Source organism: Microcaecilia unicolor, chromosome 4 (assembly GCF_901765095.1).
Source record: "Microcaecilia unicolor chromosome 4, aMicUni1.1, whole genome shotgun sequence".
NCBI lineage: Eukaryota > Metazoa > Chordata > Amphibia > Gymnophiona > Siphonopidae > Microcaecilia > Microcaecilia unicolor.
In genome coordinates, this window is record NC_044034.1 from 14,299,602 (window position 1) to 14,325,793 (window position 26,192).

General features: G+C 45.3%; 1 protein-coding gene across 3 annotated transcripts in view; it reads left to right on the forward strand.

The window, feature by feature from the left end:
* LOC115467820 (leucine-rich repeat-containing protein 51-like) overlaps positions 1 to 26,192 on the forward strand; it is a 65,867-nt gene that overhangs the window by 23,048 nt on the left and 16,627 nt on the right. For all 3 annotated transcript variants that reach the window (XM_030199307.1, XM_030199309.1, XM_030199308.1), the window contains exon 3: positions 18,390 to 18,595. In XM_030199307.1, the coding sequence (XP_030055167.1) occupies positions 18,390 to 18,595 (206 nt within the window). The remainder of the gene's footprint in view (positions 1 to 18,389; positions 18,596 to 26,192) is intronic.

The window sequence follows — 26,192 nt, forward strand, 5'->3', positions numbered from 1 at the left end:
CCACATGTTCGTTCTCCCCTTCAAAGAAATGTAATAGATTGGTGAGGCAAGATCTCCCTTCACTAAATCTATGTTGGCTTTGTTTCATTAATCCATGCTTTTGAATATGCTCTGTAATTTTGTTCTTTATAATAGTCTCTACCATTTTGCACAGCACCAACCTCAGGCTCACCTATCTGTAATTTATTTATTTGTTGCATTTGTATCCCACATTATCCCATCTTTTTTGCAGGCTCAATGTGGCTTACAATACATCATGAATAGTGAGAATACATGAGAAAGTATACATTTAATATAACAGAAGGATTTTGGGTAACATGAATGGTAGAACATGATAGTACATTAGCAAGTACATTTCCCAGATCAGCTCTGGAACCCTTTAAAAATCGGTGTTACATTGGCCACCCGTTGGTTCAGAAATAAGCACATTTTGATAAGTAACAGCATATATAAGTGAATCATCAAAGTATTTCAGTGACAGTCTGAAAGGATGAGGGAGGGGTGGGCTAGGTGAGAAACAGAGAGGGCTGAAAGGATGGGGGACAGGGAGATATGCATGGTGATCAGAGGGTGGCAAAGCAGTGAAATTTCATGGTTTATAATGGGCTAGAAAACCTAGATCTTTGTTAAGTCCTTTCTGGTGGGTGTCAAAATAGTTAATCATTTTGACTTCAAAGGTCTTACGTTCCTGTATTGTTTTAAAGTTCCCTTTCAGGATTCTTACTATGAAGTCACTGGTACAGTGATCTGGTTTTGTAAAGTGCTGTCCTACAGGGGTGGGAACCAGGCTGGCACCAGCATTCTTCATGTGATGTCTAGGTAAATTAAATCTTGTCTTTAGCATCTGGCCTGTTTCTCCAATATGTCCTTCGTCACATATTTTTGCACTGGATGACATATAAGGGAGGAGTGGCCTAGTGGTTAGGGTGGTGGACTCTGGTCCTGGGGAACTGAGGAACTGAGTTCGATTCCCACTTCAGGCACAGGCAGCTCCTTGTGACTCTGGGCAAGTCACTTAACCCTCCATTACCCCGTGTAAGCCGCATTGAGCCTGCCATGAGTGGGAAAGCGCAGGGTACAAATGTAACAAAAATAAAATAGATACTATTGGAGATTCTACATGGAATGTTGCTACTATTGGAGACTCTACATGGAATGTTGCTATTCCACTAGCAACATTCCATGTAGAAGGCTGCGCAGGCTTCTGTTTCTGTGAGTCTATGTGCAGGACGTCAGACTCACAGAAGCAGAAGCCTGCGCGGCCACATTGGTGATCTGCAAGGGCCGACTTCTACATGGAATGTTGCTAGTGGAATAGCAACATTCCATGTAGAATCTCAAATAGTAGCAACAGTGGAGGAGTGGCCTAATGGTTAGGGTGGTGGACTCTGGTCCTGAGGAACTGAGTTCGATTCCCACTTCAGGCACAGGCAGCTCCTTGTGACTCTGGGCAAGTCACATAACCCTCCATTGCCCCAGGTAAATAAGTACCTGTATATAATATGTAAGCCGCATTGAGCCTGCCATGAGTGGGAAAGCGCGGGGTACAAATGTAACTAAAATAAATAAATAAATATACTACATTGGAAGATGAGCATGTGACGAACTCCTTTGTGTTGAATATTTTTCCTTTGTGAATGACTGTGGGGGCTTGTGAAATGTTTTGGCATAGTTTGCAGCTGGATATATTGCAAGGATGTGTGCCATTCTCTTCTTAATTCTCACTAGCTTTAAATTGGGTGGCTGTCAGAAGGCCAGCACTGGTGGGGATGGGAATATCTCTTTCAGTATGTTTTATTTTATTCTATTTCTATTGACTGGCTTTAGAAGTGGACTAACACAGCTACCACATCTCTCTACTAAAGATAAATTACATATTACTAACAATAGTTGTGCAAGTTCATTTTTGAACTCTTTCAGTACTCTGGGATGAATACCAGTGACCATTTAGGATTGTGAAAATAGGCAGTCTATAAGTAATAAATGAAATGAAGGGCTCACCTGACAGTCACTAGAGGGAGACTTTTGGCCATCTTTTAAAATTTTCATCCTAGTGCAGTGTTTGTAGTTCTGCTTCTATTTGTAATCATCACTGTAGGTATAAGGCTGAATTCTTCCTAGCTGCTTGAAGACCCTTCCTAGCTTATGGTCTCCTCTGAGAAATAGCATTGCATTCAGCTGAGCTCTGCTCCTGCTGGATTGCATTGGGAGATAGACATTTCTCTTTTTCTGTAATGCAGAAATCATTTGTAAGTTTAAAGAATTTGTGCATTGTCCCTTTTGTCACGTTTTTCCTCTCCCCCTCTCCCCCACACGCACCTGTAGGCTCCCCTATGCCTTTCTTACAATTTCTAGTGATCTAGGGTTGTTGTTAGGGCAGGAGCGATCCCCAGTTATTCCTGCCTATTCTGGCTCTTCTCTAAGAATGGCTGCCGCAACTGGGGCATCGCTCCTTTGGGGGGGGGGGGGGGGTGCTACTCTTTGATTTCTTTTTTTTTTTTTTTTGTACTGCAATTGCAACTAATGCAGTTATGATCTTGCACAATAGTTTTATATGGTAGATAGAGTGCTCCAAATAAATGTTTTTTTATATTTAGTAGGAATTTAAATCTATACATTTGGGATAAGCTGTTTAGGAATTAGCCTCTCTGTGGAGTTATGTCAGCTGTCACTCTGACTGTGGCGCAAAATCTGCATTGGTTTTTAGTCCCCATCCCCGCAGACTCAGTGTGATCCCATCCTCACAAGCGTCAAACAGTTGTGATTTTATATTTAAATCATTTTAGTATAAGAAGAAACAATATTCTGTACAACTGTCATTTTCTATATCGCAAATAAAAAACAACAAAGCAGTGGAATCAAATGTATTTATTGGAACAATACCCGACGTGGCCACGTTTCGCCCTCAGGCATATCAGTTCAGTTGGAAGTAGCAGATAAATGGAACTAGATTTTTGGAACTACTAGTGTGTATGATATATTTACATACACTTTTGATAGTTTATACCCCTGACGCAGCCTGAGGGCGAAACGTGGCCACGTCGGGTATTGTTCCAATAAATACATTTGATTCCACTGCTTTGTTGTTTTTTATTTACTGTTTTGTAAGCAGTTGTGTGCCTTTTTGTTTTTTTTGTTTTTTATTTTCTATATCGCATACAATACAGTACAAAGACTTTTTTTTAAAACCCATCCCCCCCCCCCCCCCCCCCCCCCCCCCCCCCAATATCCTCTCCACTATCAGGGAAAACTGAACAAGCCAAATTACTACAGAATGCTACATAGAAAATTCATGCTAACGGACTACCTCAGTCATACACAGAACATAAATGCCAAATACTTAATAGCTGACCACAAATGATTAACATAAATTAAACCAAAATCCCAAGAAGCCACACCAAAGAAATAGAAAAAGATGCATTTTCTCCTATACTGTGCAAAATATAAAGATCACACATGCCTGGGATAGTGTTAAGGGAGTGCAACTAGGTCACCTGCCCCCTGGCCAGAGAGCCTTAAGCCTGTTGGAAACTGAAGAAGGCATGGCCTGGTAGTGTGCTTTGGGGTCCCCTCCCAAATTTCTGTCCTGCGCCCCAGCCATGTCTAACACCAGCTCTGGCAGGATATACATTTCAAATCTGACCTAATCACAAAATAGAAAATTATTTTTTCTACCTTTTGTTGTCTGGTTGTATGATTTTTCAAATCATTCTCTGGTTTCTGTTTCCCTCTGTCTTTTAACTCAATCAGAACAAACACAGGGTGGAAGAGAACCAAGTCCAAGTGACCAGCCCAAACACAGAAGTAAGAGCTCCAAACAAAGTTTATTGGGACCCTACACGGTCCGTGTTTTGGCGGAAAGCCTTCTTCAGGGGTCTAAAAACATAAGATTTAAAACAATGTGCAAATAAAAATAAATATACAATAGAAATATGAAAATAAATATAAACCACACAAAATGAATCATTTATGTGCCACTAAGCATAATTTCTAAAACAATAGGAGACCGCCCTTATTTCTGCTGCGAAAGGTTCCCATCCTGTCCAATAAAATTTGGTCCACCGATCCTTCCACCTCTAATCCTAGAATGTATTGAAGTAATGCCTAATTTTCCCCCAGAAATGTATCAGCGGGCAGAGCCAGAATGCATTATGAAAGGAGTTGACAGCATTCCCACATTTGAGACAAAGAGGGGATTGCTGGCCCCCCATATGAAATAATTGGGATTGTGTACAATAAGCACAATGGACCGTTCTGAAATAACATTCCCACAACCTCGCACAGGGTGTTAGCTAGGTATAACCCTCAAACATGTATCATCCTAGTCGTTTAGTGTGTGACCTACATCCCCCTACTATTTTTCAAAACCGTCAAATCCTCAAAGGCGCCCTTTGGTATAGAACTCCATAAAGGCCTGAGACAGTGAGTTCCTCTTCTGATATTGTGTTGAAGAAACTCTGTATCTTATATCCAATTTAACGCCCTTCGCTCTAAAGAGGTGATTTAATGTTTAATCTGGCTGTAAGCAAATCTGTTGTCCCGAGTAGGCCCTATTTTAGTTTGGAGGTTGTTCTGACCTGGTTTTACAGCCTGCTTTACTGACACAGACTACTCAGTAATTCTCCGAGGACAAGCAGGCTGCTTGTTCTCACTGATGGGTGACGTCCACGGCAGCCCCTCCAATCGGAAACTTCACTAGCAAAGTCCTTTGCTAGCCCTCGCGCGCCCGCGCGCACCGCGCATGCGCGGCCGTCTTCCCGCCCGAAACCGGCTCAAGCCGGCCAGTCCTTCTTTTGTCCGCACTCGGTACGGTCGTGTTTTCGCCGTGTCGAGCCCCGGAAAGTCGACCTCGCGCGTCCAATTTGTTTTGAACGTGTTTTTTTCCTTCGGGAAAGCTTTGTCCTAGTCGGGAAGTGCTCCGGAAACCCCTCGCCGGGTTTCGTGTAAATCCTCCCCGTACTTCTAGCTTTTTTGCCCCGGTAAGTTTTCTTTCGTCGTCGGGGTAGGCCTCTTTCGGCCTCGGTCGAGATTTTTTTCTCCCTCTAAATTTTGGTGCTCCAAATTTCGCCATTTCGGCTTTTGATTTCGCCGGCGTGATTTTTCCGCCCATGACATCGAAGCCTTCCAGCGGCTTCAAGAAGTGCACCCAGTGCGCCCGGGTTATCTCGCTCACTGATCGACACTCGTCGTGTCTTCAGTGTCTGGGGGCCGAGCACCGCCCTCAGAACTGTAGTCTGTGTTCCCTGCTTCAAAGGCGGACTCAGGTAGCGAGACTAGCCCAGTGGAACGTGTTGTTCTCGGGCTCTTCGTCGGCATCGGCACCGGGATCTTCGAGTGCATCGACGTCGTCAGCGTCCAGACCATCTTCCTCGGCCGCCCCTGCATCGAGTGCATCGAGGCATCGGGCCTCTGCATCGGCGCCGAGACATCGGATAGCTGCATCGACGTCGGTGGTACCAGGACCTCGTCTGCTGATGTCGTCGGACGGTGGTGCATCGGGTGGAGTGCAGGTGAGGGCTGTCCATTCCCCTGCTGGTGGCGGTGAGCCCTCGGGTGGGTCTCCTCCTACCCTGAGGGCTCCTGCGGTACAGCCCCCCCGAGATCGACCTTCTTCAGTCTCGGCCCCGAGGAAGCGACGGATGGATTCGACGTCCTCCTCGTCGGTGCCGGGGAGCTCCGGTGACATGCTTCGGAAGAAATCGAAGAAGCATCGACACCGGTCTCCTCCCCGTGTCGGCACCGAGAGCTCTGGGTCGCCGAGGGATTCGGCACCCAGCAGGCATCGGCACCGAGAGGACCGCTCACCCTCTGTTCAGGAGGTGTCGATGCGCTCCGCTCTGGACAGCCCGGAACAGCCTCCACGCCCGGAACAGGTTCTGACGTCGACGCCTGCATCGACCTCTCAGCCTTTCTCCGCAGCCACTCTAAACGAGAGCCTCCGGGCCGTTCTCCCAGAGATTCTGGGAGAGCTGTTGCGCCCTACCCCTCCGGTACCGGCGGTGCTTGCGCCTCCGGTACCGTCGAGCGTGGCGCCGGCTGGCCCATCGCCCAGGTTGAGGTCCCCGACGTCGGTACCGCGTGCGGTGCCGACCGCGGCCACCTCCCAGGAAGGCTCCCCGACTACGTCGGCGGAGGGAGCTTCGCCGATGCGGGTCAGGGAGTCTACCTCTCGACGCCCCCATCGTTGACGTGGCTCCACAGAGTCGAGCAGGGCGAGGTTGCAGACACAGGTCCGTGAACTTGTGTCTGACACCGAGGGTGAGGCCTCGTGGGAGGAAGAGGAAGATCCCAGATATTTCTCTGACGAGGAGTCTGAGGGTCTTCCGTCTGATCCCACTCCCTCTCCTGAGAGACAGCTTTCTCCTCCCGAGAGTCTGTCTTTTGCCTCCTTTGTCCGGGAGATGTCTACGGCCATCCCCTTCCCGGTGGTTGTGGAGGACGAGCCCAGGGCTGAAATGTTTGAGCTCCTGGACTATCCTTCTCCACCTAAGGAAGCGTCCACTGTTCCCTTGCACCATGTCCTGAAAAAGACATTGCTTGCGAACTGGACCAAGCCATTAAGTAATCCCCACATCCCCAAGAAGATCGAGTCCCAGTACCGGATCCATGGGGACCCAGAGCTGATGCGCACGCAGTTGCCTCATGATTCTGGAGTTGTGGATCTGGCCCTAAAGAAGGCTAAGAGTTCTAGGGAACATGCTTCGGCGCCCCCGGGCAAAGACGCTAGAACCTTAGACTCCTTTGGGAGGAAGGCCTACCATTCCTCTATGCTCGTGTCCAAGATCCAGTCTTACCAGCTCTACACGAGCATCCACATGCGGAACAATGTGCGGCAGTTGGCGGGCTTGGTTGATGCTCTTCCCCCCGAGCAAGCCAAGCCTTTTCAGGAGGTGGTCAGGCAGCTGAAGGCGTGCAGAAAATTCCTGGCCAGAGGAGTTTATGACACTTTTGATGTTGCGTCCAGGGCCGCTGCTCAAGGTGTGGTGATGCGCAGGCTCTCATGGCTGCGTGCCGCCGACATGGAGAATAGACTCCAGCAGCGGATTGCGGACTCGCCTTGCCGTGCGGACAACATTTTTGGCGAAAAAGTCGAACAGGTGGTAGAGTCTCTCCACCAGCGGGACACCGCATTCGACAAGTTCGCCCGCCGGCAGCCTTCAGCTTCTACCTCTACAGGTAGACGATTTTTTCGGGGGAAGGAAGACTGTTCCCTATACTTCTGGCAAGCGTAGGTACAATCCTCCTTCCCGACAGCCTGTGGCCCAGGCTAAGCCCCAGCGCGCTCGCTCTCGTCAGCAGCGTGCGCCTCAGCAAGGCCCCGCGGCTCCCCAGCAAAAGCAAGGGACGAGCTTTTGACTGGCTCCACCTTCTCCCCATGATTCAGCAAAACGATTGGCTATGCTCTCTGGACTTGAAGGATGCCTACACACACATCCCGATACTGCCAGCTCACAGACAGTATCTGCGATTTCAGCTGGGCACACGTCACTTCCAGTACTGTGTGCTACCCTTTGGGCTCGCCTCTGCGCCCAGGGTGTTCACAAAGTGCCTAGCTGTGGTAGCAGCGGCGCTTCGCAGGCTGGGGGTGCACGTGTTCCCATATCTCGACGATTGGCTGGTGAAGAACACATCCGAGGCAGGAGCCCTGCAGTCCATGCAGATGACTATTCGCCTCCTGGAGCTACTGGGGTTTGTGATAAATTACCCAAAGTCCCATCTTCTCCCAGTGCAGAAACTCGAATTCATCGGAGCCCTGCTGGATTCTCGGACGGCTCGCGCCTATCTCCCAGAGGCGAGAGCCAACAACTTGTTGTCCCTCGTCTCGCGGGTGCGAGCGTCCCAGCAGATCACAGCTCGGCAGATGTTGAGATTGCTGGGCCACATGGCCTCCACAGTTCATGTGACTCCCATGGCCCGCCTTCACATGAGATCTGCTCAATGGACCCTAGCCTCCCAGTGGTATCAGGCCGCTGGGGGTCTAGAGGACGTGATCCACCTGTCCACGAGTTTTCTCGAATCCCTGTATTGGTGGACGATTTGCTCCAATTTGACTCTGGGACGCCCCTTCCAAATTCCTCAGCCACAAAAAGTGCTGACCACGGATGCGTCTCTCCTGGGATGGGGAGCTCACGTCGATGGGCTTCACACCCAAGGAAGGTGGTCCCTCCAAGAAAGCGATCTACAGATCAATCTTCTGGAGTTGCGAGCGATCTGGAACGCTCTGAAGGCTTTCAGAGATCGGCTGTCCCACCAAATTATCCAAATTCAGACAGACAATCAGGTTGCCATGTACTATGTCAACAAGCAGGGGGGCACCGGATCTCGCCCCCTGTGTCAGGAAGCCGTCAGCATGTGGCTCTGGGCTCGCCGTCAAGGCATGGTGCTCCAAGCCACATATCTGGCAGGCGTAAACAACAGTCTGGCCGACAGGTTGAGCAGGATTATGCAACCTCACGAGTGGTCGCTCAATTCCCGTGTAGTGCGACAGATCTTCCAGGCGTGGGGCACCCCCCTGGTGGATCTCTTCGCATCTCAAGTGAACCACAAGGTCCCTCAGTTCTGTTCCAGGCTTCAGGCCCACGGCAGACTGGCGTCGGATGCCTTCCTCCTGGATTGGGGGGAGGGCCTCCTGTATGCTTATCCTCCCATCCCTCTGGTGGGGAAGACTTTGTTGAAACTCAAGCAAGACCGAGGCACCATGATTCTGATTGCTCCTTTTTGGCCGCGTCAGATCTGGTTCCCCCTTCTTCTGGAGTTATCCTCCGAAGAACCGTGGAGATTGGAGTGTTTTCCGACCCTCATCACGCAGGACGAAGGGGCTCTTCTGCATCCCAACCTCCAGTCCCTGGCTCTCACGGCCTGGATGTTGAGGGCGTAGACTTTGCCTCTTTGGGTCTGCCAGAGGGTGTCTCCCGCATCTTGCTTGCTTCCAGGAAAGACTCCACCAAGAGAAGTTACTTCTTTCATTGGAGGAGGTTTGCCGTCTGGTGTGACAGCAAGGCCCTAGATCCTCGCTCTTGTCCTACACAGACCCTGCTTGAATACCTTCTGCACTTGTCTGAGTCTGGTCTGAAGACCAACTCCGTCAGAGTTCACCTTAGTGCAATCAGTGCATACCATTACCAAGTGGAAGGTAAGCCGATCTCAGGACAGCCTTTAGTGGTTCGCTTTATGAGAGGTTTGCTTTTGTCAAAGCCCCCTGTCAAGCCTCCTACAGTGTCATGGGATCTCAATGTCGTTCTCACCCAGCTGATGAAACCTCCTTTTGAGCCACTGGATTCATGCCATCCGAAGTACTTGACCTGGAAGGTCATTTTCTTGGTGGCAGTTACTTCGGCTCGTAGAGTCAGTGAGCTTCAGGCCCTGGTAGCCCAGGCCCCTTACACTAAATTTCATCACAACAGAGTAGTCCTCCGCACTCACCCTAAGTTCCTGCCAAAGGTCGTGTCGGAGTTCCATCTGAACCAGTCAATTGTCTTGCCAACATTCTTTCCCCGTCCTCATTCCTGCCCTGCTGAACGTCAGCTGCACACATTGGACTGCAAGAGAGCATTGGCCTTCTACCTGGAGCGGACACAGCCCCACAGACAGTCCGCCCAATTGTTTGTTTCTTTTGATCCCAATAGGAGGGGAGTGGCTGTAGGGAAACGCACCATATCCAATTGGCTAGCAGATTGCATTTCCTTCACTTACGCCCAGGCGGGGCTGGCTCTTGAGGGTCATGTCACGGCTCATAATGTTAGAGCCATGGCTGCGTCGGTAGCCCACTTGAAGTCAGCCTCCATTGAAGAAATTTGCAAAGCTGCGACGTGGGCTTCTGTCCACACATTCACATCCCATTACTGCCTGCAGCAGGATACCCGACGCGACAGTCGGTTCGGGCAGTCAGTTCTTCAGAACCTGTTTGGGCTTTAGGATCCAACTCCACCCCCCGAGGGCCCTGTTTGTTCTGTTCCAGGCTGCACTCTCAGTTAGTTGGTAAAAATTTTTAGGTCAATCTCAGTTATGTCCTCGCCGTTGCGAGGCCCAATTGACCATGGTTGTTGTTTTGAGTGAGCCTGGGGGCTAGGGATACCCCATCAGTGAGAACAAGCAGCCTGCTTGTCCTCGGAGAAAGCGAATGCTACATACCTGTAGAAGGTATTCTCCGAGGACAGCAGGCTGATTGTTCTCACAAACCCGCCCGCCTCCCCTTTGGAGTTGTGTCTTCCCTTGAAGTGTATTGTCTTGCTACATACTGGACTGGCCGGCTTGAGCCGGTTTCGGGCGGGAAGACGGCCGCGCATGCGCGGTGCGCGCGGGCGCGCGAGGGCTAGCAAAGGACTTTGCTAGTGAAGTTTCCGATTGGAGGGGCTGCCGTGGACGTCACCCATCAGTGAGAACAATCAGCCTGCTGTCTTCGGAGAATACCTTCTACAGGTATGTAGCATTCGCTTTACTGTGGATTCTTTTGGATTCGTGTTAGGTAAATGAGACTTTTATTAGAGGATCTAAAATACACAATGATTAAGATATATACAATGATTATCAGAACCGGATTATAAAGCTCTATCTCAGCAGTGGACAACAGACTTTGGGACAGATGTTGCTTCAGCGTTGGTGCGGTCTCACGTATTATCACTCAGAAGGGTGACATACCAGTCTACACACTGGGAATTACAGTACAAATTTGTTTTTCGGCTGCATATTCCCCCTAGAAGAGCGTTTTATATGGGTCTGTCGTCCTGGGGGGAGTGCCCGAAGTGTGGAACAGAGGGTGCCAACTTGGGACACATGTTTTGGACATGCAGAAGCATAGAAGGACTCTGGAAGGCCATTATAACCTATGTTAATAAAATCTGGCACCAGCGTTGGAGCTATGATCCGGCTCTACTGTTTGGCCAACCCCAGTTGCGGCAGCCCTTGGCGAGGGGCTTTACAGCATTTGTAGCCAGAACCGTGATAGCTGGCAAACAGATTATCCTAACGGAGTGGTTGGCTACTAAAGCACCCTCCCTCCAACAGTGGCGGTTGAAAATGCTGTTAATGATGCGGATAGAGAGGGTGGAGATTGTTGACTTTGAATCACAGGCAGGGGAAAAATTTCAGCAATTGTGGGCACCTCTTTGGAATACGTTAACTCCATCAGCACGAAGTCATTTATTGAATGTATAAATAATGTGATATTAGTACAAGGGAGGGGGAATGGGGGGTGGAGTAGGGGGGGATAGAAGGGTGGGGAAGGGAAGAAATGTAAAAACTCCATTTCTGTAACAAAAGTAGTTTTGCTATTGTGTATTTTGTTCGAATAAACATGATTTAAACATAAGATATATACAATGATTATAACTGAAAAGAAACAATCCGTATAAACAATCATTACATCACTGGTCCCTACATCCAAGCAATGCTAGGAGTTTCTAGACCAGGAAAAGAAGCAATAATACACTATACATACATCATCACTGGACCTTAATCTCTGCATCCAGGCTTTTTACATCAGCTGAGAGAAGCTCCTATTTCAGCGAAGCCAGAGTTTGACCAGGAGTCTGGTTCTATGCAATGCGTCCACCCATAGATGAGCTTCCAGCTTCACTGTAAAAGGCCCCCCCCCCCCTTTTTTTATTAGGCTTAGAACTCATGTTCAGAGCTAAAGAAAATTAATGAATGCTTGAGAATTTCTCTGGTTTGGTAAACAAGCCATACTGTGGGAATGTGGTCACATGTTTCTCAGTCCAGGAGGCCAGTCTGAGCTCGAAACAGGCTCCACCGCTCCCTTCACATACCAGATTAATTAGAGCTGTGTCTTATCTTCTACATTCTAACTTATTTTCACAAAATCAAAGTTAAAACAATCATTTTTTTTTTTAAACAGAATTACTTCTAATCAAAAATACAGACCCTGAGTCCACTTGTCGGTCAAGGCAGAGTTGAAAAACAATCTTTAAAATTCACTTCCACTACAGAGGTCCTCAGACGGGATCAAGCCCCCCGTCCCTGTGAAGTAAATGTTGCATCATATATATGCCTTTTAGTTCCCACAAGACAAATATATTGTTTTCCAACCCAGGCTCAAGGACGCATTCCTTCTAATTGACAATTGATCTGTAGTCTAGGTGTCACGTCTGTGGCCGTGACCACCCTCATTCTTACCCTCTTTCTGGGAGTCAGTGGCTGTGCTGGCTTCTGCTTGTCTCTGTGTCTGTCTCTGTCTTAGTTTCTTTCTGGCTCTGTGTGCTGATTGCCTTACTGGACCTCACCTGTGTGGGCTATGCCTCTTCCAAGATGGCTGCCGACTCCTCTATGCCAGTATCCAAGATGGCTCCCGCTGTTCCTTCCTGTGGGCTGACTTCTCTGTGTGTCAAGCCTCTGTTTGGAGGCAAGAAGATTGCTGCAGCTGTGCCTCTGGTGTTGAAAGGCTTTATTAATCACCTAGAGCCTGCAGCCCTTGCCTTTGCATTTCGTCTAAGGGCCCTGATATGTAGAGTGCTCTGTACACAGCTACATTGTTTGCTCTGTGTGAGTTTCTATGTTTGACTTGTTAGCTTGGGCACAGCTTTGCTTGTTAGCCTGTGTACAGCTTTATTAGTTCTCCTTAGTTTGCTCTGTGTATGTTTCTAGTATATGACCAATTAGCTTGGGCATAGCTTTCCTGTTAGCTTGTGTACAGTCTCCTAGTCTTCTCGTGTTTAGCTTTCTGGTTTTTCCCGTGTGTGTTTTCTTTTGCTTCTGGGGCTTCTGCCCTTGTTCTGTCTGTTGCCAGTACTCTGTGATACTGGAGCTGCAGCCATAGTTTTGCTCCTTGTCCTGACCTCTGCTTTGAACCTGACTACTGCTTTGCTAGCCGCCTGCCCAGAGACTTTGCTTTGACCCTGACTACTGCTTTGCTAGCCGCCTGCCCAGTGACTGTGTTTTGAACCTGACTACTGCTTTGCTAGCCGCCTGCCCAGAGACTTTGCTTTGACCCTGACTTCTGCTTTGCTAGCCGCCCGCCCTGAGACTTGCTTTGAACCTGCCTACTGCTGGAACCCAGACATTCCCTGCCTATCTGCCTTGCTTTCGCCTAGGTGCCGGGGGGGCACTTCTGTATCCTGATTCCTGCTGTTCCTGCTTGCAAGTTCCAGTTCCGGTTTTTCCTGTAAGCCCTGCCGGCTGCCCGAACCTGAGGGCTCAACCCTCGGGGAAAGGTGGCTAAGCGTAGGTGAAGCCTAAGTCCTGTGTGTTCCTGTCCAGCGGGTTCCGGTCCTGTATGTTCCAGTCCAGTGGGTCCACTCCGGTGTGTTCCAGTCCAGTGGGCTCCACTCCAGTGCGCACCCGTCCGGTGCGTTCCAGTCCTGGGTATTGCTGTGTAGAACTCCAGTCCGGGGTTCCGGTCCAGTCTTGTCTCGTCTCTACCTTGAAGGTGATCTTGCCTGCCACTGCCGCTCCACGGTAGTGGCCCAAGGACTCACGAACCCAGTGCTCCCGGGGAAGAAGCCTGACAGTATGCCAAGGTCCCCGAGAACGCGACACTAGGGATCTCCCCCCAAATGCTTTACCAATGTCCTCCACACAGCCCACATTGGAGCCAATAGCAAAATGTCCCGTAATGCCCTAGGCACCCGATTCGTCTGAAAATGAAACAAAGAATAAAAGTTGTGTGGTGCATAGTATGCCCTTTCAAATCCCAGTGGTGTGTAAGTGGGAATATGACGAAACCAGCCACCCAGATGCCTAAGTAAGCAAGCCTGATTATAGATTTTCACATTTGGGAGCTCCAACCCCCCTTTTGTCCAACCCCCCAGTAAAAAATCGAATCAAAGCTTTGGTTTCCTGTGAGCCCAGCAAAAATGTGAAATATAGCAATTCAAATTAATAATATCTTTTCGCAAAAGACATAAAGGCAAAGTTTGTAAGAGATACAGCGATTTAGAAAAGAGTACCAATTTCACCAAGTTAATCCGATCTATCAATGTTAGCGGAAGATCTCTCCAACTGATAAGGCAGTCTTTAGTACTGGCCATAAGTTTATCCACGTTTAACTCATAGACAGATACCCAAATATTTAAATGAACTCTCTGCCCAGCGCAGTGGAAAAACTGGGCCCCAAGTATTTCTTAAATGAATGGACGATGACAGCGCCTCTGATTTAGTTAGGTTCAGTTGAAAACCTGCAAAATCAGTCCAGCAATGCTGGCAGAGATTGATGTGGCTTAGTGATATGCACCAATAAGACATCGGCAAATGCTACCACCTTGAAACAAGGGAGTCCCGTTGACACTCCTCAAATGTCTGGAGTGGTCATAATGTCTCGAAACAAAGGGTCTAGAATTAAAACTAAGTGCAAAGAAGAAAGGGGACAACCCTGCCTCATCCCTCAGAATATGGGAAACTCTGAGATTTTACCATTAACCAATATGTTGGGCCGAGTATAGGGTCTTTATAATTGCAATAAAAACTTCTGGAAACCCATATTTGGTCAAAACTGCAAATAGAAAATCCCAGTGCACCCTATTAAAGGCTTTTTCTGCAACAAAGCTAATGAGAAGTGAATCTTCATCACCTCTACTGCAAGTTTCCAGAGAGACCAGAATTTTCCTGAGATTTTTAGCTACAAATTGACCACATACAAAGCCTACCTGAGATTCATGTAATAAAGTAGGGAGGAACAGTTTGCTACTATCTTAGCAAACAGCTTCACCTCATAGTTCTATAGAGAGAGAGGCCAATAAGAGCCAGGAATGCTGGATTCCACCCCAGTTTAGGGAGTTTAATAATTTACACCACATTGAGCGAAGATGGTAAAGATTTTGTGGTTATAATCAAATTAAACATATTTGTCAAGGGGGTTATCACTTCCTCTCCCATAACATTAAAAAATTTGGCCCTACAGCCATCTTCTTCAAGGGCTTTCAATAATAGACTTTGTTGTATCATCCAAAAGACTTCAACAGTAGTTATAGGTGCACTCAGTAGGCTTTTGTCCTGTGGGGTCAGGGAGGGAAGATCTAGATTATCAAGGTATAAACAGCGCTCCAAACCCTCATCTGTAGGAGCTGCGTACAGCCACTTATAGTAGATGTAGAAGAGCTCTCAAATGTCCTCATCTTTCGTATACTGCCCACCCTTCCCGTCGCTCATAACTACATTTTTTTTTGTTTCGGACCGCTCCCCAAGACATGCAAGCCAAAAGACAACCTTCCTTATTGCCATGTCTGTTCAACATATATTTGTAATAAGTCTGAGACCTCACTTACCACCGATGCAATGACTCGTTCAGTGCCGTCTGAAGCTCTAGAACTCACCGTCTCTGATTCACCAAGTGTGTGTGAATGAATTGTGTACGAGCTGAACAGAGCTGTTGACCCAAACACACTATCTCCCGATCCTTAGTCTGATGGGTATGGCGTGCATAGCTGATCATTTCTCCTCATAACACCACCTTTGCAACCTCCAAACAAACAATGGGATTATCCATATGAGAAATATTGTGGGTTTTGTAATCTTTCCAACATTGTAGTAATTGAGCCCGAAAGGCTGGGTCTTTATAGAATTCCAAGGGGAAGATCCAACGCCTACTCGACACATCAGATGTCTGGGGACACCATCCAGACACAAGCATGATCTGAGATGAAAACGATTTACGACCATCATAACTTCAGGAGATCATTAAAGACTTACCTGTTTGGAAGGCCTATCCCACTGACCCTACTTAAATGCTTTAATTCTGCAACACAACATAACCTTAGATCGTATTGGACATTATATATTCCTTATTATCACTGACCCTTATTGTACCTTGTACCCTAACCTTACCTGACCCCTATTTCAATCTATATTTGTTTACCCCTACCGGACTTGGCGTTCGCCTTTACAGTATTTTGTAAGCCACATTGAGCCTGCTAATGGGTGGGAAAATGTGGGATACAAATGTTACAAATAAATAAATATTGGGCCTTGTTTTAACTACAAAAAACAAAAACTGCCGAGACAGTAGCATATAATCTATATGGGACTGTGTGGAGTGTGCTCTGGACAGATGGGTATAATCACGGTCCAAAGGGTGCAGCACCCTCTACACGTCTAATAAATCCAAAATTGTACACATATTAGGCAGCCCTCTACTGAAATTGAGCCCTGGGGAGAAGATCTATCTATATTTAGATCCCAGACCATATTAAAGTCTTCGCCCACAATCTTAGGTGTATCCTGGTATTGCAAAAGGAGATTAGCCACAGTTAATAAAACTTGCGATCATACTGATTGGGGGCATATATGTTGAACAATAACAAATCTTGATGATTTACTCTTTCTCTGCATAGGATATATCTACCCACTGGATCTACACAGAACCTAGCCTGAGTTTTGTGAGATTATTTACAGACTGGCTCAATTTGCAGCTTCAATCTGGTTGTTTTCCCGTGTCAAAAACTGAGATCATTGTTACTCCTATTTTGAAAAACCCAAAATGAAATATTCAAGAATTAACTTAACTGTAGACCAGTAGCATCTATCCCTTTGCTTGTTAAAGTGATGGTTTCATTCTGGAAAGGTTTCAAATATTGCAGGGATTTCCATCAGGTTTTCACAAGGGTTTCAGCACAGGGACTGCGATTTCTTCTTTGATTACTTCAGGCCAGAAGTTGTTGAGCCAAGGTTGGACTTCCCTTATAGTCTAATTCAATTTATCCAGTTCTTTGATTTGGTGGACCATGAGATTTTTACATCTTCTGGACTTTGTTTTTTTTTTGTATTTCTGGCTTGGTTCTTGCATGGAATCTTGGATTTTTAAGTAGATCTTAGAGAGTAAAGATGCATGGAGATATTGCTGATTCTTGGGGAGTAGCTTATGGGGTACTGCAGGGTTCCCCAGTGTCTCTGACATTGTTTAATATCTTGATGCAACCATTGGTACAGTGTCTAGAGAATTTAAACATACAATCCTATATCTATGTGGATGATATTACCTTTTTCTCCAGGTAATATGGAGCATGAATCTAATCTTTCTAGATGTTTATTTTTGTGGGTGGGTTCACCCACTGCTTTGAGCAATAATTCGATTTCTTGTTAATAATTTGAAAATTAAAGAGTAGCTCTAGAATCTTGGGAATTGCGGTGGACATCCAGCTGTCCTTAGGTGATCAGGTCCACTAAGTAGTAAGAAATTCTTTCCTAGTACTTAAGAAACTAAGATTTAGGCTGTTGGTTCAGAGGTTGGTACTCTCGCAATTAGACTATTGCAACTCTGTATATATTGGCTGCTCTAAGATGCTGAAGACTAAATTGCAATGAGTACAGAATGCTGCGGTGAAAATAATCTTTGTAGCTGATACACATGAACATATTACCCCTCTTCTATCACCTTTATTTTTTTTGTTACATTTGTACCCCACGCTTTCCCACTCATGGCAGGCTCAATGCGGCTTACATGGGGCAATGGAGGGTTAAGTGACTTGCCCAGAGTCACAAGGAGCTGCCTGTGCCGGGAATCGAACTCAGTTCCTCAGTTCCCCAGGACCAAAGTCCACCACCCTAACCACTAGGCCACTCCTCCACACTGGTTACCTTTAGAGGCAAGATTCCAATTTAAGGTGGCTGTTTTAACCTTTTTGGCAATGCATGGTGAAATCCCTGGTTACCTGATTATACACTTTTCTTTCTTAAAGGGGTGTATTTTTAGATCTACTAGGAGTAAATATCTGTTAAGTTTCCCTTCAGTTCCAAAAGCTAAAGCTACAAGAATATTTCAAGCCTCTCTTTCATATCAGGCAGCATTGTTCTGGAATTCTCTTCCTCTCTTTCTTGGACAAACAGATGACTATTGTCAATTTAGAAGGCTACTAAAGACATTTCTTTACAAAAAATATTTTCTGGGTTTGGATTTATATGGTATATCTTTTTATTGTTCTGACTGAAGAATTTTTGCATTGTAATCTTTGAAGTGTGCTTCAGTTTAGTTATTATTACTCGCATCGAACTTGATGGACTTTGTGGGCTGTAAGATCATAATATAATGTAGTGTCCTCTTTCTAAACGTTTTTTGTGTATTTTCGAATATTGGAACAAATTTATTTTTTCCATTATGGACTTATGTTTTTAAACATCTTCTGATAAATGTTTTTTTTTTTTGCCATTTTGTATGTCATATTGAAAATGCTATTCCCCTTCCACTTTAGTTTTTTTTTCAGTGTAACTATTTTTTTTTAAGTTTTCCCTGTTTTTTTCCCTGTTCTTATATTCATTGCTCTTCTGCTCTTTTTTTTTTTTTTTTCATGTCGTTCTTATTTCTTTTATTCTTTCTCTGTTCTTAGGCTTTGTTTTCCTGATATGTGCTTTTTTGGTTTTCTGCCTGTCTTACATTCTTTTATTTTATTGTTGCACTTTCTCGTTGGATAGCTTGATTTGCGACATATCCCTTCCTACCTTCACAGATGTTCTGTTAGAAGAGCCACGCCCAGGTGTGAAAGTTCTGCGCCGGTCCAAGGAGGGAAAACTGATAACGCAATCAGTCCGACTGAACAATAACACTCTGACTGAACTGACCAACTTTACTCAGGTGATGGAGAGAGTGTTAAAAGAGCCCAGTCGCCTGTCCTGGATTGACCTCTCCTTCAATGACTTGTCTTCTATTGAACCAGTGAGTTGTTTGTTCTCAGATGGGTAATAATATTAGACTGGGGTTTATGGATTCCATTTCTCCACATTTGGAAAGGAATATTGGGAAACACTTTTGACAGTGAAAGGCTGGTCAGGTTTATGTTTAAACAGTTTTTATTGATACTACAGCAACATAAGCATTGTCATACAGGGCACTGCTTATAACATCCATTAAACCTCGATCTAACTATACAACAATTTGCTAACTAACATGCAGCATTTTTGAATTTTATATTACAGCATTTTTATTATTCCCATCAGGATGTACTTATCCTCCCCCACCCTCCCCCATACCCCTCCTCTACCCCCCCTCCCAGACCTGGAGACCTATTCAGTAACAGCCCGTGGAGTTCACCCTGCATTTAAGAGTAAACTACGACCTCTGTGGCTTAGACTTCGCAGATAAGGACCCCAGACAGCCAAAAATGTGACTCTCTTGTTCTTTGAGAATCGGGATTCTCCAGCCTCCTAAGATACCAGCTGATGCAACTGGTTTCTCCAGTGCCAGTATGCTGGAGGATCCTTAACTGTCCAGTACTGTAAGATGCATTTCCTGGTCAATAAGCTCATCTTACGGAGCAGTATTGTTTCAAATCGATTCTGCCCTCTGAATGACCCCGGGATGTCTAAAAGCAATTGTTCAGCTGTCCCCAGGATCCGAAGCCCCAGCCGCTCCTCCCAAAAACCTCGGACCTGCGTCCAAAACCTTTTCAAGGTTGGGCAGCACCAAAACATATGCAGCATTGTGCCAGGGTCCTTTCCACATTTGAGACAATCTGGGTTTCGCTCCCATATGTGCTAGTTGAGCTGTAGTTACATATCCCCTGTGAATACAGCGATAGGCACATTCTCTCAAACGAGCATCAGATACTAACAAGGGTATTCGAGCTATCGATTTGGTGATATCCCATGATGCTACTCCAACTCCCAATTCCTTTTCCCAAGCACTCTTCAGCTGTCTATAATCCCTGGGGGGTCGCCATCCTGATACTGTTTTGTGAAGCAAAGATATTGTGAGTTCACCCTCACCCAAAGAGTGAAAGAAATCTCGTACCTTATCCCCCAACCAAGTTCTCAAAGGGTCTCCCGGCAGAGAAGTGATGTAGTGTCGCACTTGCCTTATAGCAAATCTGTTACCCCAGGAATCGCCTACCTTTCCCAGTAATTCCTCTTCTATGAGGGGCTGCCCATCTCCACCCTCCAGGTGTGCCAGACTGGAAATCCCCCGCCTTGCCCATTCACCAAAATGTTGGCTTGACAAGCCTGGTAAAAATTCACAATTCCCACATATTGTTAACAGATCTGTTATTGCTGGGTCCCCCCCTAGTTGCCGTATAAGCACTCTCCACACCTCTCGGAGCGGTCGCAACAGCACACTTTTACTTAATCCTTCCGGTAAATCACATGTTTTGTGGTGTAAAAGCGAAAAAAAACTGATAAGGTTCCCGAAGTGCCGCCTCCAGCGCAATAGGGGTGTATCGCTGTGTATCCAAGCACCAATCTCCTAGGTAACGCAATTGGCATGCTTGATTGTATAGCTCTAGATCTGGCTTACCCACCCCTCCTCGGCTCCAGCTGCCTATTAAACGTGAGAAGCGAATCCGAGGTTTCTTGCCCCTCCAGCAAAACTTTGATGCTAGTTTATAAAAACTCTGCAAGTCTTTTCGTCGGAGCCACACCGGAATGGTTTGCATCACATAGAGCCACTTGGGAAATAACACCATTTTAATCAAGTTTACTCTACCTAGCACTGATAACGGCAAATCCAGCCATCCTTGTAACACCTTCTGGGTCTCCTCTAGCAACCAGGTAATATTAAGGTCATACAGCCGTGAAGAATTCATAGGCATCAAGATTCCTAGATATTTGAAAGAGGTTTGTGCTTTCCGCAGGGGAAACTCGCCTCTCCACTGTCTCCAAACTTCCTCCGAAGAGGCCAAGGCCTCTAAATTCAAACTAAGGCCCGCGTAGTCTCCATGTTCGGAGAAGATCTCCAATAAAGCTTCCAAGGACTCCTATGGGTCTGTCAAGTGGACCAAAATATCATCGGCAAATGCCGCCACTTTAAAGACCTCTTTCCCTATCGCTATCCCCGCTACCTCCTTCTGTTCCTCAATATCTCTCAACAAGGGATCCAATGTCAGCACAAATAATAAAGGCAACAGAGGACAACCTTGGCGGGTTCCCCGGCTTATTTCAAAACCTTTTGTTACGATCCCATTGACCGATATTCTGGCCTTTGGCTTTGCATACAATGCTTTGATCCCTGATAAAAATCTATCCGTGAATCCATATTTCTGAAGAACAGCATATAGGAAATTCCATTTTACTTTGTCAAAAAACCGGACTAAACTGAAGCCTGGAATGGGTAGGGACAGCAAGACAGTCTATGGCAGCCACCGGTTCTGGCCACCAGAGGGCGAGAGGAGCACAAACCAAGAAGCAGGCAGAAAGCATACTGAAGCATAGAGAAGCTCAACATACACAGGTGCAGCACAGAGGAGCAATCAGAGCCATGCTGGAAGCAGCCAGCACACAGAGACAGAGACAAAGCTAACTCAGAAAGAACAGACAGAAGCCAGCCTAGAAGCTGACCGCCAGAAATAAGGTACGCCTGAGAGGGGTCACGACCACAGACGTGACACATACATTGTTCTTGAGATGTGCCTTATCTCATACATTGTTCTTGAGATGTGCTTTACATTCCAACTTGTTCTTTGAGATATACAAGGAAAGTCACTTTTGGTCAAAGACAGAAGATTTAAAAAATATATTATCGGTCAAAGCAAGACTGAAAAGCAGTCCTTAATATTTTCCATCACACCACCATTTCCCCCAGCTGCATCTCTGGAAAGGCAATAATGGGGTGTACTACTAAGAACTTGCAGTAAGGTTGTGATCAGCTGTCAGACTCTGGCAGAGTCTCCTAGAGGCCTACAATGTTCAGCATTCTGGTGTATGAAGGCATCCACACTGCAAGGGTAGGAAGCAGGTCTTTTATTTGGCTGGTTCTGAACAAGCTTGGCATCCAAACTAGGGGTCATTCTGGCTCACTGCACTGCTTCACTAAGCATTTGGACCAAGCATCGAGTGGCTGGAATGGTATGGACTGTGCTCCTGAATTAATGCTGAGGCATACTCTGTACAGCAGTGTTTCCCAAGTCCAGTCCTGGAGTACCCCTTGCCAGTGAGGTTTTCAGGATATCTACAATGACTATGCATGAACTTGATTTTCATACGCTGCCTCCATTATATGCAAATGTCTTTCATGCATATTCATTGTGAATATCCTGAAAACCTGACTGGCAAGGGGTACTCCAGGACCGGACTTGGGGAAACACTGCTGTAGAGAGGCCCTGGCAATTTCACAACTCCGCAGGTATCCTTGCTGGCTAATGAGGTGCATTATGACATTAAGGGGCTCATTTTCAAAGCACTTAGACGTACAAAGTTCCATAGGTTACTATGTAACAACTTTGCAAGTCTAAGTGCTTTGAAAATATGCCTCTAAGTTTGACTGGTTTCTCTTTTTAAAAAAAAAAAAAAGCAGCTCAACAAGCATGGGTCTAGATATTTTGCTCTAAAGTTATGCTATTTCAAGCTGTTTTCAGCTTCTGGCATTATAATTGAGTTCTTGTTTTCACCCCTTTTCCCAAAGTGAAGTATTTTCTGCATAGAACATGGGACCAGTTCTTTGTACAGTAGAGCTCTGGTGGAGAATAATTAGTTTAAAAAGTTAAATCTTCGCATCTGTGCTATTGTGTACTAGCGTAATAATGCTAATTGAAGTTGGTTTATTCTGTTGTCATACTGCTTTTTTTCAGCCTAGCAGCAGCTTTAAAATGAATAATATAGTAATTCACACCTTTTATAGCTATTCTGGATTGTGGTTCTCCAGAGACTGCCCCACTTCACTTAATACTGAACCATCAAGCAACCAGTTTCTCACTGTCCTGAAGATCATTATATCTTCTCGGCTCTCTTCCTTCTTTGGAGTCGGTCGGTTTCACAGTGAAGTCTCTGTATAGTGGATAGCTGGAGGTCCAGTAATTGGGGCAATTAAAACAAGCATGGTTTTGAGGAAGGTAAGATCAAGAGTGTTGATGATGCACTGATAATTTATCCAACTATTGAGATGTTCTTCAGGAAACAGCATGACCACCAGGTTGAAATTCTTACGCATTCCAGTGCCTTGATTACTTTCTTTGCCGCAATGGATATACTGACCACAGTGTTTTGCACCAACTAAGCAGGTCTAGGAGTGCTCAAGAATATCCCCATATGCTAAAGATTTATTCCTTAATCTTTAGCAATTGAATTACTCATCATCGTCTATTGAGAATGTATGTCGCTGTAGAGACCAGTTCGTGTTGTTTTTTCCTTCCTTTAGTGGGCTGAAATATTCTAACCATTGGAAATCGTCTTTTTCCATCGGTTCTGTTTCTGCTTGGAGTGACTTGCCTTTAGAACTCGGGTTGGATAGTTCATACTATTTCTTCAGGAAAAACTTGAAGATATTTTTGAGAAATTTAAACTTCATAGAGTTTTTTTTATCTTGTTATCAGTTTTATTGAGAGACGTGTTTTTTTGAGCTGTGTAATTCTTTTTATTGTGAGTTGTTGAATTGTTAGCTTTAAGCTTTGTCAGAATTTTATATTCTTTTATTATGTTGTAGCTGTTTTATGGTAAAAGTTGAACTGTTGTAACTTTTTGATATTACTTTGTAAACTTCCTAAGGCCATTTGTTTGGATTAAGTGGTATATAAAGCCATAAGATAATGATGTAATCTTTTATGTTTCAACAGTTTTTATTGATAAGTCAAAATGGGCAAATCCAACAAGATAATTGTACAAAGACTCCGACACCAAAACGTATTGAAGAGGAAGAAAACAGTACAAATAGACAACTAACTTTTAACAAACTTAACAATTTAACCCCTCTCTTCCCCCCCTCCCCCCCCCCCCCATAATTTCATCTCTGGAAGGTAGATAGATGTTGATAGTGAGATCTGGGGTTTGTATACATTGCAAAGTCAAAGCAGTGAATCAACAAGAATAAAGAAAACAAAAAGAAAAGCATTAGCAAAATAAACTGTGCTTTATCTCATACAGAAGAAACTATTGTATATTCCCATTCCACCAAAGCCACATCCTCAGCTGGAAGAATCATGTAATCTTTTAAACATGAATGTATAAATATCACTGTACTGGAATAGTTCAGATAGTTCAGTATCCTCTTCTAGCAGTGAACAATTCAGGTGATAAGTATTGGAGAGTCCAACGAGGAGAGTAGGTTTCATGCTGCTTATTCCAGGAATAAGCAGTTGATTTTCCTCAGTTCACCTTAATATGGACTCTTCCACTCCTGTGCGAGTTGTTAGTTCAGTTTAATAGTAACATAGTAGATGACGGCAGAAAAAGACCTGCACGGTCCATCCAGTCTGCCCAACAAGATAAACTCATATGTGCCACTTTTTGTGTATACCTTACCTTGATTTGTACCTGTCTTTTTTCAGGGCACAGATCGTATAAGTCTGCCCAGCACTATCCCCGCCTCCCAGCTACCAGCCCCGCCTCCAGGAAGTTATCTCTCTTTTCAATGTGACCAACAGACAAGAAAAGATGTGGAAAACAAAACTCAATACCATTTCAGCATTAAAACTAGGAATGTACAAGTGTACTCACAGCAGGCATAAGATGTAGGCATCCCACAATTGCAAGAAAACTCTGGAAAATGCTCAATCCCATAACATTTTCACCATAAAGTGAACATACTTACACTTACATATAGCAGGTATTTTCCGAGGACAGCAGGTTATATATTCTCACATGTGGGTAACGTGGTCCGCCTTGCCCGGTCCAGAGCTTGTATCAGGCTTTCACAGAGCTCTTTGGAGGGCGAGTCACACTCCATAATGACTTTTACCAAAGACGCTCTAGCAGTATCAACTAAATTTAGAAGAAAAGATATTTCTTCTCTCTTCTGGGCTGTCATTACAACTTTGTAATGGGCTTAGTCATCTTGCAGGGCAATCTTGTTATAGAAGTAAGGATTTTTCAATAGCCAAATGACTGATATTCTATGCTTTAGAGTGCTAAAGCACTAATAAAACTTCCTTAGCATCCCTCCGAACCGGCCCAGCGAGTGACTGATGGGTTGTGCACGCCTTCCAGCAGGTGGAGACTGAGAATTCTGACTCATCTGAGAGAGCCACTAAGAGCCCTTGCTAAGTTGAGAAGATTCCAGTATACATTAACAAAGCAGAAACAAAGAAAGATATAATCTGTGCACCTGGGAACCTAAGCAGCCAAAGACACAACAAGTCTGTGTGACATGCTTACGAAGCTGTGCCCCACTGCAGCACTAGAATATAGCATGAAAACAGTATAAAGCCTGAGAAAATTGTGTTCTTTTTTTGTGTTTTGTTTTTAATTTTCCAAAAAGAACCATAACCAACAAGACGACTCTCCTCAAAAGAAAAGACACAGCCGCGCTCTTTGAAAAACAAAAAACACGTGCCGCGAAAAATATATACTTCCCTGTACGGGAGGGATCTGGGCTGGTCCAGAGGGACTAAAGGAAAGCAAATTAGCAGGTACGGTCTAATTTCTCCTTCCTTAACGTCTCTGGACTGGCCCAACGAGTGATGGGAAGTAACAGAGCAGTGAAGTCATGGGTGGGACCCCAGCAACCCCGCTGTGAGAACCTGCTTCCCGAATATCTTATCTTGACGGCCCTGCACATCCAACCTGTAATGCTTGGACTAAAGGAAAGCAAATTAGCAGGAAAGGTCTAATTTTTTTCTTTGCATCTGTGGCTCTTGTACTCTGATTGAGAAATCCTTTTGAAACCAATCTTCTTTATACACAGTATTTCTCTTCTTCTAGTTCCAAACTCTTTCAGCCTTTTGCTTATTTCTTCCACTCTTTATTTTATTTATTTATTTATTTATTTATTTATTTATTAGGATTTATTTACCGCCTTTTTGAAGGCATTCACTCAAGGCGGTGTACAGAAAGAATAAATCAAACATGAGCAATAGACAATTACAACAGTAAAAATAATCAAATAACAATACAACGTATGGCATTTTCAATGTCAACACAATGCATAATAGAACATTTTAATTGACAGTGTATGGTATAAGCAAAGATGGAACATACAGATAGGTAAGAGAGTAAGAGGAGTTAGAAAGTTAGGTGACTAATTTATGTTTCAACTGTTTTATTGACACCTCAATCTATGTTACATCACAATAATTGCATTATTACGGAACGCATAAATCGTACAGTGCTTGGACCTCAGAACATTGAAGCAGTGCCAAACTTTTATTGTTTATTTCCCCCCCCCCCCCCCCCCCCATTCTTCTTCACAGTTGCGGGAGCATGTTGATTGTTCTCGGGATGGGCGGAGACATGAGTCTAATCTCTTCTCTCCATGTATCTGGAAAACCACCCTTCTACACGGCATCCAGTCTCTGACGAAAAGAGCGTCCCATTGAGCTAGGGGTACCAGAACATGTCCAAGGTTCCCTGCAACAGTGACTTTATACAAAATCCTTTTCTCCACCATAACA